Source organism: Hyperolius riggenbachi, chromosome 3, assembly GCF_040937935.1.
Source record: "Hyperolius riggenbachi isolate aHypRig1 chromosome 3, aHypRig1.pri, whole genome shotgun sequence".
Classification (NCBI taxonomy): Eukaryota; Metazoa; Chordata; class Amphibia; order Anura; family Hyperoliidae; genus Hyperolius; species Hyperolius riggenbachi.
The window spans coordinates 50,238,778-50,251,588 of record NC_090648.1 but is presented as its reverse complement, the minus strand read 5'-3'; the positions used below and the strand labels follow the sequence as shown (position 1 = coordinate 50,251,588).

Below are 12,811 nucleotides of genomic sequence, written 5' to 3'. Positions count from 1 at the left end.
AAATAGATTAACAACATCTCACATGTTGTCTCCTCTTTACAGATGAAAAAATTCTACTCACCTATAGTAAAGACTATTGTTACTATTGTGATCATTTCTCTCAGGTAATTGTTTGATCTCTTTTATACACATGCAACATTTCAGACTTTGGTTAAGGTTCTAAGAACAAAGATATTACTGTCACATTCAGTACTAGGTTTTTGACGCATATTCCATTATTCAGAGTTGTTGACCACCCCTGTTACCTATGTCAAGTTAAGGGTGCCCATACACTAGTTAATTTTTGACCTTGATCTCTGGTCGCTTTTATCATAATAATTTAGTCTGGCCACATGGCCACTTGCTCTCTTTTTTTTTTAATCAATTTATATCCAAAACAAACGAAACAGTCATTCAGGTGTGCTGGATAATCTAGGTCGAAAAGTATGGAGCAATACAATGGCCTGCACTTGGACAAGATGATTTACAGTAGCTGGTTGTATCTCTTGCAGTTGCATGGGGGTTACCATACATATGCTAGATTCTCTGCAGAAGTGAGCCCAACCAGTCAAGAAATACCACCCGCAGTTAATGCTACGCAAATTGCTAAGGAAGCAATGCACGTAACTAAGGAAGGCACACTCCTTACATGGCAGCTTGCACTGCTATGTAAGGCGTGCATAGCTCACACTACACAACATTAAGCTGCACAGAATGGAGACACAGAGAGCCCAATACACTGTAGTATGTACTGGTAAGTGGATATGACAAGTAAATACGTGTTTTATACTCACAAACAAGGGTTACCATTCAGATAACCACTATATCAGCAGGTCACAGGTGAGGAGATTATACATGTCCCCACTCAGGATTAACAAGTTGCTCTCTGTAGATAGGAAATAAGGGGCAACACCCCTCCAACAAAGGGTGGATTCAGGAACTGTATAAGCAGACAGAGGCGCCAAAAGGATAAAATATTCTAAAACTTTTAAAATGAGAGGAGGCAGAGGTGGACTTACCTCCTGCAAGCAGACACATACGAATGTTGTGTATATTCAAAATGACAAAAATGTATTTAAATACTCCACAAAAGTGCAGGTGCAACGCGTTTCACGGGCATTTCCCGCTTCATCAGGCAATAGAAATGGAGTGCAAAACTCTGATAGGTCTGGTGCAAAACTCAGCTTCTCAGCACCTCAGCGCTTTAGCAGTGCAGCTTGATAAATCAAGCCCCAAGTGTGTGTACAAAGCTTTAACTCATTGCTTGTCCTTCATCTGTCTTAACTCATCATTCTTCTCTCCTTATCTGACTTACTCATTGACTTATGGGGTGAAACATGTCAGGTTGTGGTGCAGGGATTTGTGTATAGTATGTAATTGTTATATCAGTCTGGGGAAAAGGGGTAGACCATAATACTGATTAGAGCAAAATAAAGTTATGCATGGTTTTCAGGAATTCCCACTATTCGCCAGAATTAGGGATGATCGGAACATGCGAATCCCGCATTCCGCTATTGTGAAATTCCGTTACCGATACATCCCGGCGGTTTTCCCACGGTATTCCACGGAATTACGCATTCCGGCGGAACAATTTCCACAATATTAAAGAGGAACTCCAGTGAAAATAATGTGATAAAAAAGTGCTTTATTTTTACAATAATTATGTATAAATGATTTAGTCAGTGTTTGCCCATTGTAAAATCTTTTAAAACTCTGATTTACATTCTAACATTTATTATATGGTGAAATTTTTACTGTTGGCAGGTAATGAAGCTGCTCCTTGTTTTTTTGGCAGATGGAAACAGTTGTAATCATCGTTTTTAAAACATCGTAGGCCATGGGACCTAGAGGTTGTTCCACGGCGGTCATCAAAATATTTTTTTTTGTAGCGGCAGGAGTTGTCGTAGGCCATGGGACCCAGAGGTGGTTTCACAGCAGTCATTATAATTTTTGTTTGGAGCAGCAGGAGTTGTCATAGGCCATGGGACCTAGAGGTGGTTTCACAGCAGTCATTACATTTTTTTGGGAGCAGCAGGAGAAGTTGTAGGCCATGGGACCTAGAGGTGGTTTCACAGTAGTCATTACATTTTTTTTTTATGGAGAAGCAGGAGTTGTCATAATAATACATCCTAAAAATATGCGATGATGGTGATAGACAGCAGAGTTTGAGAGGGAGACCATTTGAGGCTTGAAAAACTTGTAGTTATCACTGATCCATGACTCGTTCATTCTTATGAACGTTAGTATGTCCACATTGTCTGTGGACAGACAGGTCCATTGGTCGGTGACCACCCCACCTGCAGCACTAAATACTCGCTCAGAAAGAACACTGGTGACGGGGCATGCAAGAACCTCCAGTGCATACTGAGCGAGTTCAGGTCAGGTATCCAGTTGTTTTGTCCAATACTCTATGAGGTCATCATTACTCTCCATATTGTCTGGAGCACTGGCCGACCCCAAGTAATCATTCACCATACGGGCCAGCCGCTGGCAGTGACTACTTTGCCCGTTGGTGGTGCTGCTGCTACAAGGAGTATCTGGCATTGGCTAGTAAAATTCCTTCAAAATACTCAGCAGGTTCACAGATTGGCTAATGATGCTGCTGCTGGGAGTAGGACCACCAGACCTTTGCTGAGTATGATGAGGCTTGGTAGCTTGGGCCTGGGATACAGGTTCAGGAAACGCATCTTCTACCCGATGAAGAAGTGCATCCCGGATGTTGCTCACCCTGGCGTCTGCTTGGGAGGGGAGTATGAACTGCCACATTTTCCCCTTGCACCGGGTATCTAAGATGGTGGCCACCTACATGTCGAGCCTTGATTTTAATCTTTTAATCCGGGGGTCCTTACGGAGATGTCTGCTATTAATCACCTCTTCCTGGCTTTCAGAACTGTAATCATGCTCCAGCTCCACATCATTAGAATCTTCTTCCCACCCCCCGAACAAAGGGGTCTTCCGCTTCCACAAGCTCTGCCTCCTCATCCAGGACTTGAGCATGCTCACTCACTCCCCCACTTGACTGACCACTGTTCAGTAGGGCTTCCTCCCCCTGTCCGAGCACTTTGTCAAGAGCCTTGTCCAGCATGAAGACAATAGGGAGCACTTCTGATATGCTGCAGTGCTCCTCACTGACCAATTTTGTTGCCTGCTCAAACGGCTCCAAGACTTTACACACCTGTCCAATCAGCTGCCACTGGTCCCCAGTAATGTAGTCCAGTGGCCCTGTTCTGGAGGAAGATGTCTGAGACAGGTATAGCCTGACCGCCATTTGATGTGCCCACAACCTCTCCAGCATGTGGAGGTTGGAGTTCCACCGCGTCAGACAAGACCAGGCTATGGCCAGGGCCGGCCCGTTCATGAGGGGTGAAACTTTTGCCTCAGGCGGCACTTATTGGGGGGCGGCAACCGCCCGTCCGTGGGTGCGGGGGGCCGGCCGCTGAGCTGGAGGGGTAGTAGGCAGGAAGGGGGGATTGGGCCTAGCGGTGGGGAGGGGGGTCGGACCCCCCCTCCCTCGTCTGGGTCCCCCGATCTGCGCTCCACCTCCAGCTTTAAATAGCTCCATAGCTGCCGATAGTAAGAGGGATGGGCGGGGACCACTCACCTCTTCCAGATCCAGCGTGTGCTCCACTGACGTCACTTCCTTCAACGCCGCCCTCTTACAATTCAGCTCTTACTATCGGCAGCTACGGAGCTATTTAAAGCTGGAGGTGGAGTGCAGATCGGGGGACCCAGGCGAGGGAGGGGGGGTCCGACCCCCTCCCCACCACTAGGCCCAATTCCTCCTTCCTGCCCGCTACCCCCTCCAGCTCGGTGGCCACCCCCACCCACGGCTTGGGGAGGGGGCGGCAATTTTTTCTAAATTTGCCTCAGGCGGCAAAAAGTCTAGGGCCGGCCCTGGCTATGGCGTCAGTTTCAAGGCCGCAGTGGCGGTTGTGGAGCGACGGATGTGGGCTGACACCTTTCATGCTGAGGCCACAGCGTCCTTCAACCCATCAAAAGTGCGTAAGAACTTCTGGACTACAAGGTTGAAGACGTGGGCCAAGCAATGTAAGTGAGTACAGCCACCTTCAGAAATAGCGGCCAGCATGTTGGCAACATTATCAGACACCACTACACCTGTCTCCAGTTTTTGGGGGGACAGCCACTGCCGAATCTGATCCTGTAAGGCTGCAAGGATTACAAATCCGGTTTGCCTGTTCTCATCCATGGATTTGAGTTTCAGCACTGCTTGGCATTGATGGTGCTGCAGACCAGCGTAGGAATGGGACCACTTGCTGGGAGGCTCAGCAATGGCGGACTGGCCTTTGACAGAACAGGTAGCAGAGGGAAGTAGAACAGGCCTCCCCTTAAACCCACGTGGTGGCACCACCAGCTGAGATGCCCCAGATATTGCACCCTCCTCAGCAGCACCATGGAGGGTGACCCAATGAGCATTAAAAGTTAGATACTTTCCCTGCCCATGCCTGCTGCTCCAGCCATCCATAGTGAAGTGCACCTTGCCACCGACAACGTGATCCATAGTCCGGCCGACACACTCCACAATGTGCTGGTGAAGGGCAGGGATAGCATTCCTGGCAAAATAACGGTGGCTGGGGATCTGCCATTGTGGAGCAACACTGTTCATCAGTCTGTGGAAGGGGGCACAGTCCACAAACTGGTAGGGCAGCAGCTGTTGGCCCAAAAGCCTTGCCAGGAGCACATTATTTTTGACAACAAATGGATCAGTTGCAGGGAGCATCTGCTTCCCTTGCAAAATTTCTGGCACAGAGGCCTGACGCTGGAACACTGGTGATTCAGAGGAAACCAACAAGGGTGATGATGAGGTGCTTGCCGAGGTCTGGAGCCCTCTTCCAGCCTGGCATGCAGAGGGATTTGAAGTAGAATCATGGGCCGGAGCAGGTTGGATAGGGACAGGACGAATAGAAAAAGAAGAGGAAGGGCCTGTTGCTGCTGCTTTTCCTCCACCGATCTTATTGGAATTCTTTACATATTCAAACTCCCGTCTGTGGTGGACGCGCAGATGGCTTATCAGCCCTGAAGTACTGAACCCGCTGCCCGATTTTGCACTGATTAACGGCACACAGAACAGACTGCCCTGGATTTATCCTCTTTAAAAACAGTAAAATAATTCCATGCAGGGGACGTGCGTGCACGTGGAACAGTGGTGCGACCTGGTGTAGCATGTCCATGCTCAGCATTGGACTGGTAGGTGCTGACAGACAGGAAAACACTTGCAAGCTGCTGGCCAACCGACCGTCTGCTCTGTTTCTCCATGCTGCTCATGCCTGCTAGTGCCTAACCCACCAGATGGCGACCACGTTGGATCAGCCACCTCATCATCCAAAACATCATCCAGTTAAACCAAAGCTCTGGAACCCATAAGTGACTCTTCTGGACCCCCAGTGGTGGCTCCCAGTTGTGATGGATTACTGGATGAAGAAAACACAGGGGCCATTTCTGTCACCACAGAACCCACCACTTCTTGGGAGCTTGGTCCCATGGTCTCCTCCAATGCCTCATCCCAATCCTTCTGCACATCTCTCTCATCAACATAGGTGTGCTTTAGATCTGGAGGAGAATACTGGAAGGAAGCAACCTCGTCAAGAGAAGCAGCTGCGGTCGGGTTCTGGTCATGAGGAACCTGGCCACTACTGGTGCTCATGCAACTAGCTTCAAGTTCCTCAGACTGGTTAGAGGGTTCCTGATCAAAATAATCAATAACTCTGTTCGGCTGCTGCTCTGTCAAAATTTTCCTGCGTGCGAACACGGAAGACATCTCTGATCAAGGTAGAACGCTTCCTGCTGCTGCTGCCACCCTCAACCTGATCACGTACTTGACGTGATCCACCAACACCACCATCACTCCATTTTCTTTTAGGAGTGGCAGGAAATTGCTGCTGTTCTCGCTCCATTCTTTTGGGGCCAACAAAGTTTATTGGGGAAGGGGTATGAGCGACAGAACCAAAGTAAAATAAATCCACCTAACTTGAACTAAAAAACAGATAAGAAAATAAGGGGGTGAAATAAAGAAAATACATCAAAAACAAAATAAAGAGAACAAAAAAAATGAACTTAGAAAAACAAAAAACAAAAAAAACAACCTTGCTCTACACTCAACTAATCAATCACCTAACTCTCTCACTCTGTCAAACACTAAGCCTGCGGCCTGGCTGGCTCTCTCTAACCCTCTCCACACAGCAACTACTAGCACACTACACTACAATCTATCACTCAAACTAACATCTACTGTCACTCTCTCACAGATACACCTAGCTACTACTGCTAATAGCTCACACTCAGTATAATTCTCTCTCACAGTCTTTAAAAAGACTTTTGTTTTATACAGTCTTTAAAAAGACTATTGTTTTATGAATAAACAACTAATATGGGTCTGTCTCTCCTCTCTCCAAAACACCAGACTGAAACCCACAAGCTTTGTGACTGTCACAGCTCTCTTATATACAAAATGGGTGGGATAGCTGATGATAGGTAGCTAGGAGATGGTTGCTAACATAGGATTGGTTGTTTTTTGTTAAGCTTAAACATTCTGCCTAACACTAAATGCAGCCGATTGGCTTTTAACTTCCGATGGCTCTGAATTCCGACGGAATTCCGTATAGAGATTCCGCTAATTTCCGATTACCGCTACAGCAATTCAGTTCCGGCTTAACGGAGCAGAATTGCCAGTTTCCGACCGGAACCGTGGTAATCTCAATTTCGCGGAATCCAGCGAGCAACCCTAGCCAGAATAGCATTGAGATATCTGCAGAGACAGGCATTTTAATCAAATCAATTAAAAGTTAGGTTTTAAGATTTTTTTTTAGATAGGTAAAATTGTGAATTACATTTCTGATTGCATCTATAGTCGAATTGAATGAGTGTTATGATGCCCATACATGATAAAACATTTTAAATTTTTTCGATCAGATAATTTTGTTCGATTATTCCGTTAGATCAAATATAAAGATTTTTCCAACACGTCCGATCAGATTATCATTGAAAAAAAAAAGATAATCGATTCTTTTTTTCTTCATCTAAACAAAAAGATCCTTTTTAAACTTTTTTTCAATTGTTTTGGTCAAATAAATGGAAAAAAAAATTGAACGTTTTGATTGTATCATGTATGGGCACATTACATAGACCGTGTACCACAACTTAGGTGGAAAGGGTTAAGTCATAATGTGACGGTACACAAATTACACAAGTGCAGTACACACAGTGTTTATTATGTAGAAGGAGCAATGCATAACACTCGTTAAATCGTGGGTGCATTAACAGCGTAATGTAAACATCTTTTGGTATACACATCACTTTTTTAACTTATGTTTTATCTCTCCTTATTTTTATTTCTTATGCAATTTTTTTCTCTTCTTTTAGGGAAGGAAGTATTGTTGTGGAACATGATGTTATTTACTCAACTGATTTTCAAAGCCTCACAAGTCAATCAAATCAGTATGTTCAGGAATTGAGAGAGCATTTACGTGAAGTAAATTGTAGTAGTGGGGGAAAGGAAGATGTATATGCTGGTAAGTATGCAGTGTCTGTCTCTCTAAACCCACATCATACAATACCTTAGGGCAGAGTTTTACAGCATTATTCCTGGTGTTAATCTTCTTCTTTGGCTAGCAAGACCAAGAGATGGGCCAGGATTCTTGTGTACACTTATAACTTAAAGTGAGGCTTTTGCAAGTGATGCAGTTACTTGTATGACTTTGAGGTTTCTTTTACATTTACCCACTGCTTTGCCCCATGTTAGACTTCCCCCTACGAGGGCAAGGCAAGTCTATGGAGACTTACACACTTAGGGATTGATTCACTAAACCGTGATAACTCAAATATCACACCTTATGAAAGATATCACACCTTATGAAAAGATATCACACCTTATCAAACATATCACACCTTATCAAAGTGAACTCGCCCTATCAGAGTAGCATAGCAAGCGCTATGAACTTATGCCTGCTAATTGGCAATGGCACTTGTCCTGCCCTGAGCCCCTGCGGGTTCGTAGCGCTCACTATGCTACTCTGATAAGGCGTGTTATTTTGATAAGGTGTGATATCTTTTCATAAGGTGTGATATCTTTTCATAAGGTGTGATATCTTGATAAGGTGTGATATCTTGACAAGGTGTGATATTTGAGTTATCATGGTTTAGTGAATCAAGCCCTTAATGTGATGCGATGCAGTGGGCCAGAGGTATCCAAGTCTGCAGGGCATTGTCACATGATCCATGCATATCATATGAATTATGCAAATAAGCAAGTCAATGGGCTTGATTTACAAAAAGCGTGATAACTGCTATCACAGCAGTTATCACGGGCGCAAAGCTTTGCGCGCGAACAGTGTTACTTTGCGTGATAAGCGAAGGTTATCATGCGATCACATGCGCGCTTTACGTGATCACACGATAGCCTTTGCTTATTATGCAAAGTAACGCTGTTCACGTGCAAAGCTTTGCACGTGGCAGCTCACGTGATAACTGCTGTGATAGCAGTTAGCATGCTTTTGTAAATCAAGCCCAATGAGCGATGCAGTAACTGTAAATGAAGGGAGTGCATTGCAACATGTCACGCATGTGTGCACTGATGGGAAGCCCAGTGATGTACTTCCTGTCCAGCAGGGAGTACGTCACTGAGTGGGGGGCGGTGCTATACATATGGCCCTATGACCGCACAAAGTCATATTAAGGCTGGTTTCTGCGGTGCGATGGGATACTTGCACCACTAACCTTAGTTGTAAAACTGGCCTGAAGGGAACATGAAGTGAAAAAAGTTAGATACTGCCTCAGTAGTGGAAATCCTCTGGATGATCGAGAGGCTTCTCAGATCCTCATAGTGCTCACTGTTCCAGTGCAATGACCCTCTTCAATTCCAGGCTGCACTCCCAGCTTTTGGTTTATCCAGATTGGGCATGAATTAATAAGGTTCATGCATGCTTAGTAGAACAAAGCTGCTTGTGCATGCCTTTTTTTCCTCTGTGCATGAGCATTTCCTTCTACTGGGTATTTGTGTACCTTACTCGGGCATGCCCAGTCTGGATGCACTCATTCATGGCTAAGAATGCATCCACTAACTACCTATTTAACAAAATTTTGTCAAATAGGTATACTTTCAGGGGCATAACTAGAAATCACCGGGCCCCCCTGCAAAAATTTGTATGCACCCCCCTGCTAAGAGCCGTTTTGGGAGCAGGAGGGTTCACAGCATGAGGGGAGAGCTTGGCCACACAGGGACAATCCCCCCTCCCTTCCCTCACCTCAGGCTCTCCCCTCAGCACCCCCCTCTAGCATCAATTAGTGGCAGCAGGCGGGCGGTCAGGACACATTCTTCCATTCACGGTGGAGGTCCGATCACTAAGTGCCTCACTCTACCTACAGACACTTAGAGAAAGGAGGCTCTCGATGTGTGGCCAAGCTCTCCCCTCATGCTGTGACCCCTCCTGCCCACAAAATGGCCCTGAGAGGGCCCCCGTAGGTGCAGGGGCTGCATCCCCTATTGTTACGCCCTTGCTAACTTTTACTTCTCACTTTAGTAGATAAGATGATGAAGCGGATCCGCAAAACTACTGAGAAAAGTATCTAACACAACTCACTTGCTCACTCACTCAAGTTTGCTTTAATTCTGTTTTAAAACACAAGCTTGCCACTGTAATTTTTTTTAAATTAGAAAAGTGAGTCATCAACATCCCAAACTTCAGTGCCCAGTGTGACACTAGGGACGACTTTCCAAATTGCATGGACTTCTGATTTTTGCATTTCCAATCAGGAATCGGCATTCCAGTGCAGATATTGGTAATTGGAAATCAGAATGTGGAAATTTAAATTCCATTGCGGAATATCGCACTACTGAGATTTGGAAATTTAAGGCCAGTCACAAGACTCAGAAGCACTGGGCTAATTAGAGAATCAGTATTTTACTGCGGAAATCATAATACTGTTGAAATTTTAGGCAAGTCACAAGACTTGGAAGAACTGGGCAAATTAGAGAATTCGGAAATGTACCTCGGTAGTCACATAACAGCATACATCTGCAAACTATAGCAGGTTAAAATCTTTTTTGAAAAATGACAATACTTTATTAAATACCCATTCTACAGAAATCAGAAAGTCAGAAATTGGAAATTCAGATTATCATAAAAACATTTCTTTCTCTCATGGTTAGTGGTTGGTTTGGCTAAAGCCATTTAAATGCTTAACAACTGTGTTTACTCTTTTAAAATCATAATTGCTACACAAATGACCCAAATGACCCTGATCAAAAGTTTACATACCCCAGTTCTTCATACCAGGTATTGCTCCCTTTAACATAAATGACAGCTTGAAGTATTTTGTGGTAGTTGTGGATGTTGTCTACAACTTGTCTATCTTTTCAGACAGTAAATCTTCCCATTGTTCCTGGCAAATAACTTCCCGAAGTTCCCGGAACTTTTGAGACTGTTTTGCATGAACTGCACATTTGACGTCTCAATGTGGCTCAATGATATTGAGAGACTAAGATGGCCACTCCAGAACCTTCACTGTATTTTGCTGTAGCCAATGAGGTTTGGATCATTATCATGTTGGAATGTCCAAGTACGTCCCATGCTGAGCTTCCTGGCTGATGAGTGCAAATTTTTCTCCAGTATTTCTTGGTAACTTACTGCATTTATATTGCCATCAATGCATCATCAATTGCAGCTCCCACATCCCCAAAACATCAGCGATCTACCAGCATGTTTCACAGTGGTGTACCTTTCATAATGGGCCTTGTTGGCTCCTCTGTAAATGTAGTGTTTATGGTTTTGGCCCAAAAGTTCAATTTTTCTCTTATCACTTCAAATTACTAAAAGGTTTGAAGCTTGTTTCTTTTTTTTTTTTTTTTTAGCATATTGTAAGGGGGATATTTTGTGGCACTTAGGTAGCAATGGCTTTCTTCAGGCAACTTGACCCATCTTTATTGAAGTGTCTCCTTATTGAGCATCTTAAAACTGCCACACCCCTTTTTTAAGGGAGTAATGTATTTCAACTGAAGTTATTTGTGTTTTTTTCCATACATCCCAAACTATTTTTCTGGCAGTTATGACTGATATTTTAGTTGATTTACCTGATTGTAATTTGGTTTCAACAGAATCCATAATGATCCACTTTTATTTTCTTATATTCCTTTCCTGTTTTATAGAGTTTAACTACCATTATCCACGGATCCTTTGACATTTTGTTTTGCTTTACCTATGACTTAGAATAAAAAAAAAAACATTAGTGCAACACTGGGTGATGCAAGGGTCTGTCAGGAGTTCAGAAACACATTGGCCTCAATTCACTAAGCTTATCTCCTGTCTTTAATAACTCTTCTAGAGTTGTTACCATGGTGATAAAGCATGTAGTATTCAGGAAACATTTTACCTCAGGCAAACCTAAAGTTAACTCTTCTGTCTTTAAGTTAACTCTTTAATCCTTAAAATAACTCCAGAGTTAAAGACAGGCTGTTCATTAACTGCGTGTGAAAATAACTACAGAGGAGGTAAATTAACTACAGAGGAGGTAAATTAACTACAGAGGAGGTAAATTAACTACAGATGAGGTAACTTAAGGAATGAAGAGATAAAATAACTCTCTCACTGTGTGGAGGTAAGTTTTCTCTTGCCTTATTATCTCCAGCGTGATCTTAGTGAATTGAGGCCATTGACCTTTTATATACACACCGGCTAATTACAAGCCAATAGATCACAGGTGTACATGAACTGGTTACTTTTAATAACCAATACAACCTCTTTGTGTCAAGTTGTGTGCATGTTATCAGACCAAATCAATCACATCATTTAATCACAGTGATTGGTTAGTTTGTGTGGGGATTATGATTTTAAAAAAAGTAAACACAGTTGTTTGACAATAACTGTCTTAGATCAACCTCTAACCATGAGTGGAATATATATAACAGCTTATGTATAGCAAGTCTACAGCATATACATTTTGCTTATGTATAGCAAGTCTATAGCATATACATTTTGCAGAGTCACATCAATCCACCATGCACTCAGCGTTGCTTTTTAGTAGGGGAGTTTCTTGGTCTCTTTCAGTCTCTTATACTTTCCTTGTGGTTCTGGGTCACCATGGGCTTTCTGGGTGTTCTGTTGTACTGGTCAAAGCCCTATCCCATAGAGCCATATCAATCCCTGCCATGCACTAAGGAGGACCACAAGTCCGAAATAGGCTGTATGCAGTTTGGGTTGGTGTGGCTCTGTAAAATGTATATGTTATAGCTTTACTATATATTAGCGGTTCTGGATGTGTTTTGGGCTTTTAGAGGCATAAAGAGATGATTTGCATAATGCTTTACCCTGTTAGCCAACACCTACCCTCCTAATATTGAAGCCTAACCTTAAAGGGAACCAAGCGATATTTTAGTACCCAGAGCACCACTATAGCACATTAAAAATGTATGTCAACAATGTAGCTTATTATTAAAAAAAATCAATTTTACCTCTTCTTTTTACATTGAAAGGTTTAGCAGACGACTTTATTACCCTACTTCTTCCTACTTCCCAGGCCTGCTTGACTGCAGAACTTTCAGGCAGATAAGGACTGATGTAATTATTTTATTTCACGCATTAGCAGAGGACAAACAAAAGCTTTGGTGGTTAGATAGGACACTGCTTCAAATATGCTATTTTCACAACTTCCTTGTGGAGAAAAAATATTAGGCAGAACGAAGAATTAAACTTCTTCCACTGATTATCTGTTTTAGCATTTTGGCTATGTGATGATTAAAAACAATGCAAAAAAAAAAACAACAAAACAAAACAAAAAACAAAAACAACTGATTGTTGTTATTTTATGGAAAATATGTTTTTTT

General features: G+C 43.3%; 1 protein-coding gene across 1 annotated transcript in view; it reads left to right on the top strand.

Moving 5' to 3' along the window:
- LOC137562096 (serine-rich adhesin for platelets-like) overlaps nucleotides 1-12,811 on the top strand; it is a 174,237-nt gene that overhangs the window by 119,467 nt on the left and 41,959 nt on the right. Inside the window, exons 75-76 of the mRNA XM_068273433.1 lie at nucleotides 43-104; nucleotides 7,357-7,505. Coding sequence (XP_068129534.1) covers nucleotides 43-104; nucleotides 7,357-7,505 — 211 coding nt within the window. The remainder of the gene's footprint in view (nucleotides 1-42; nucleotides 105-7,356; nucleotides 7,506-12,811) is intronic.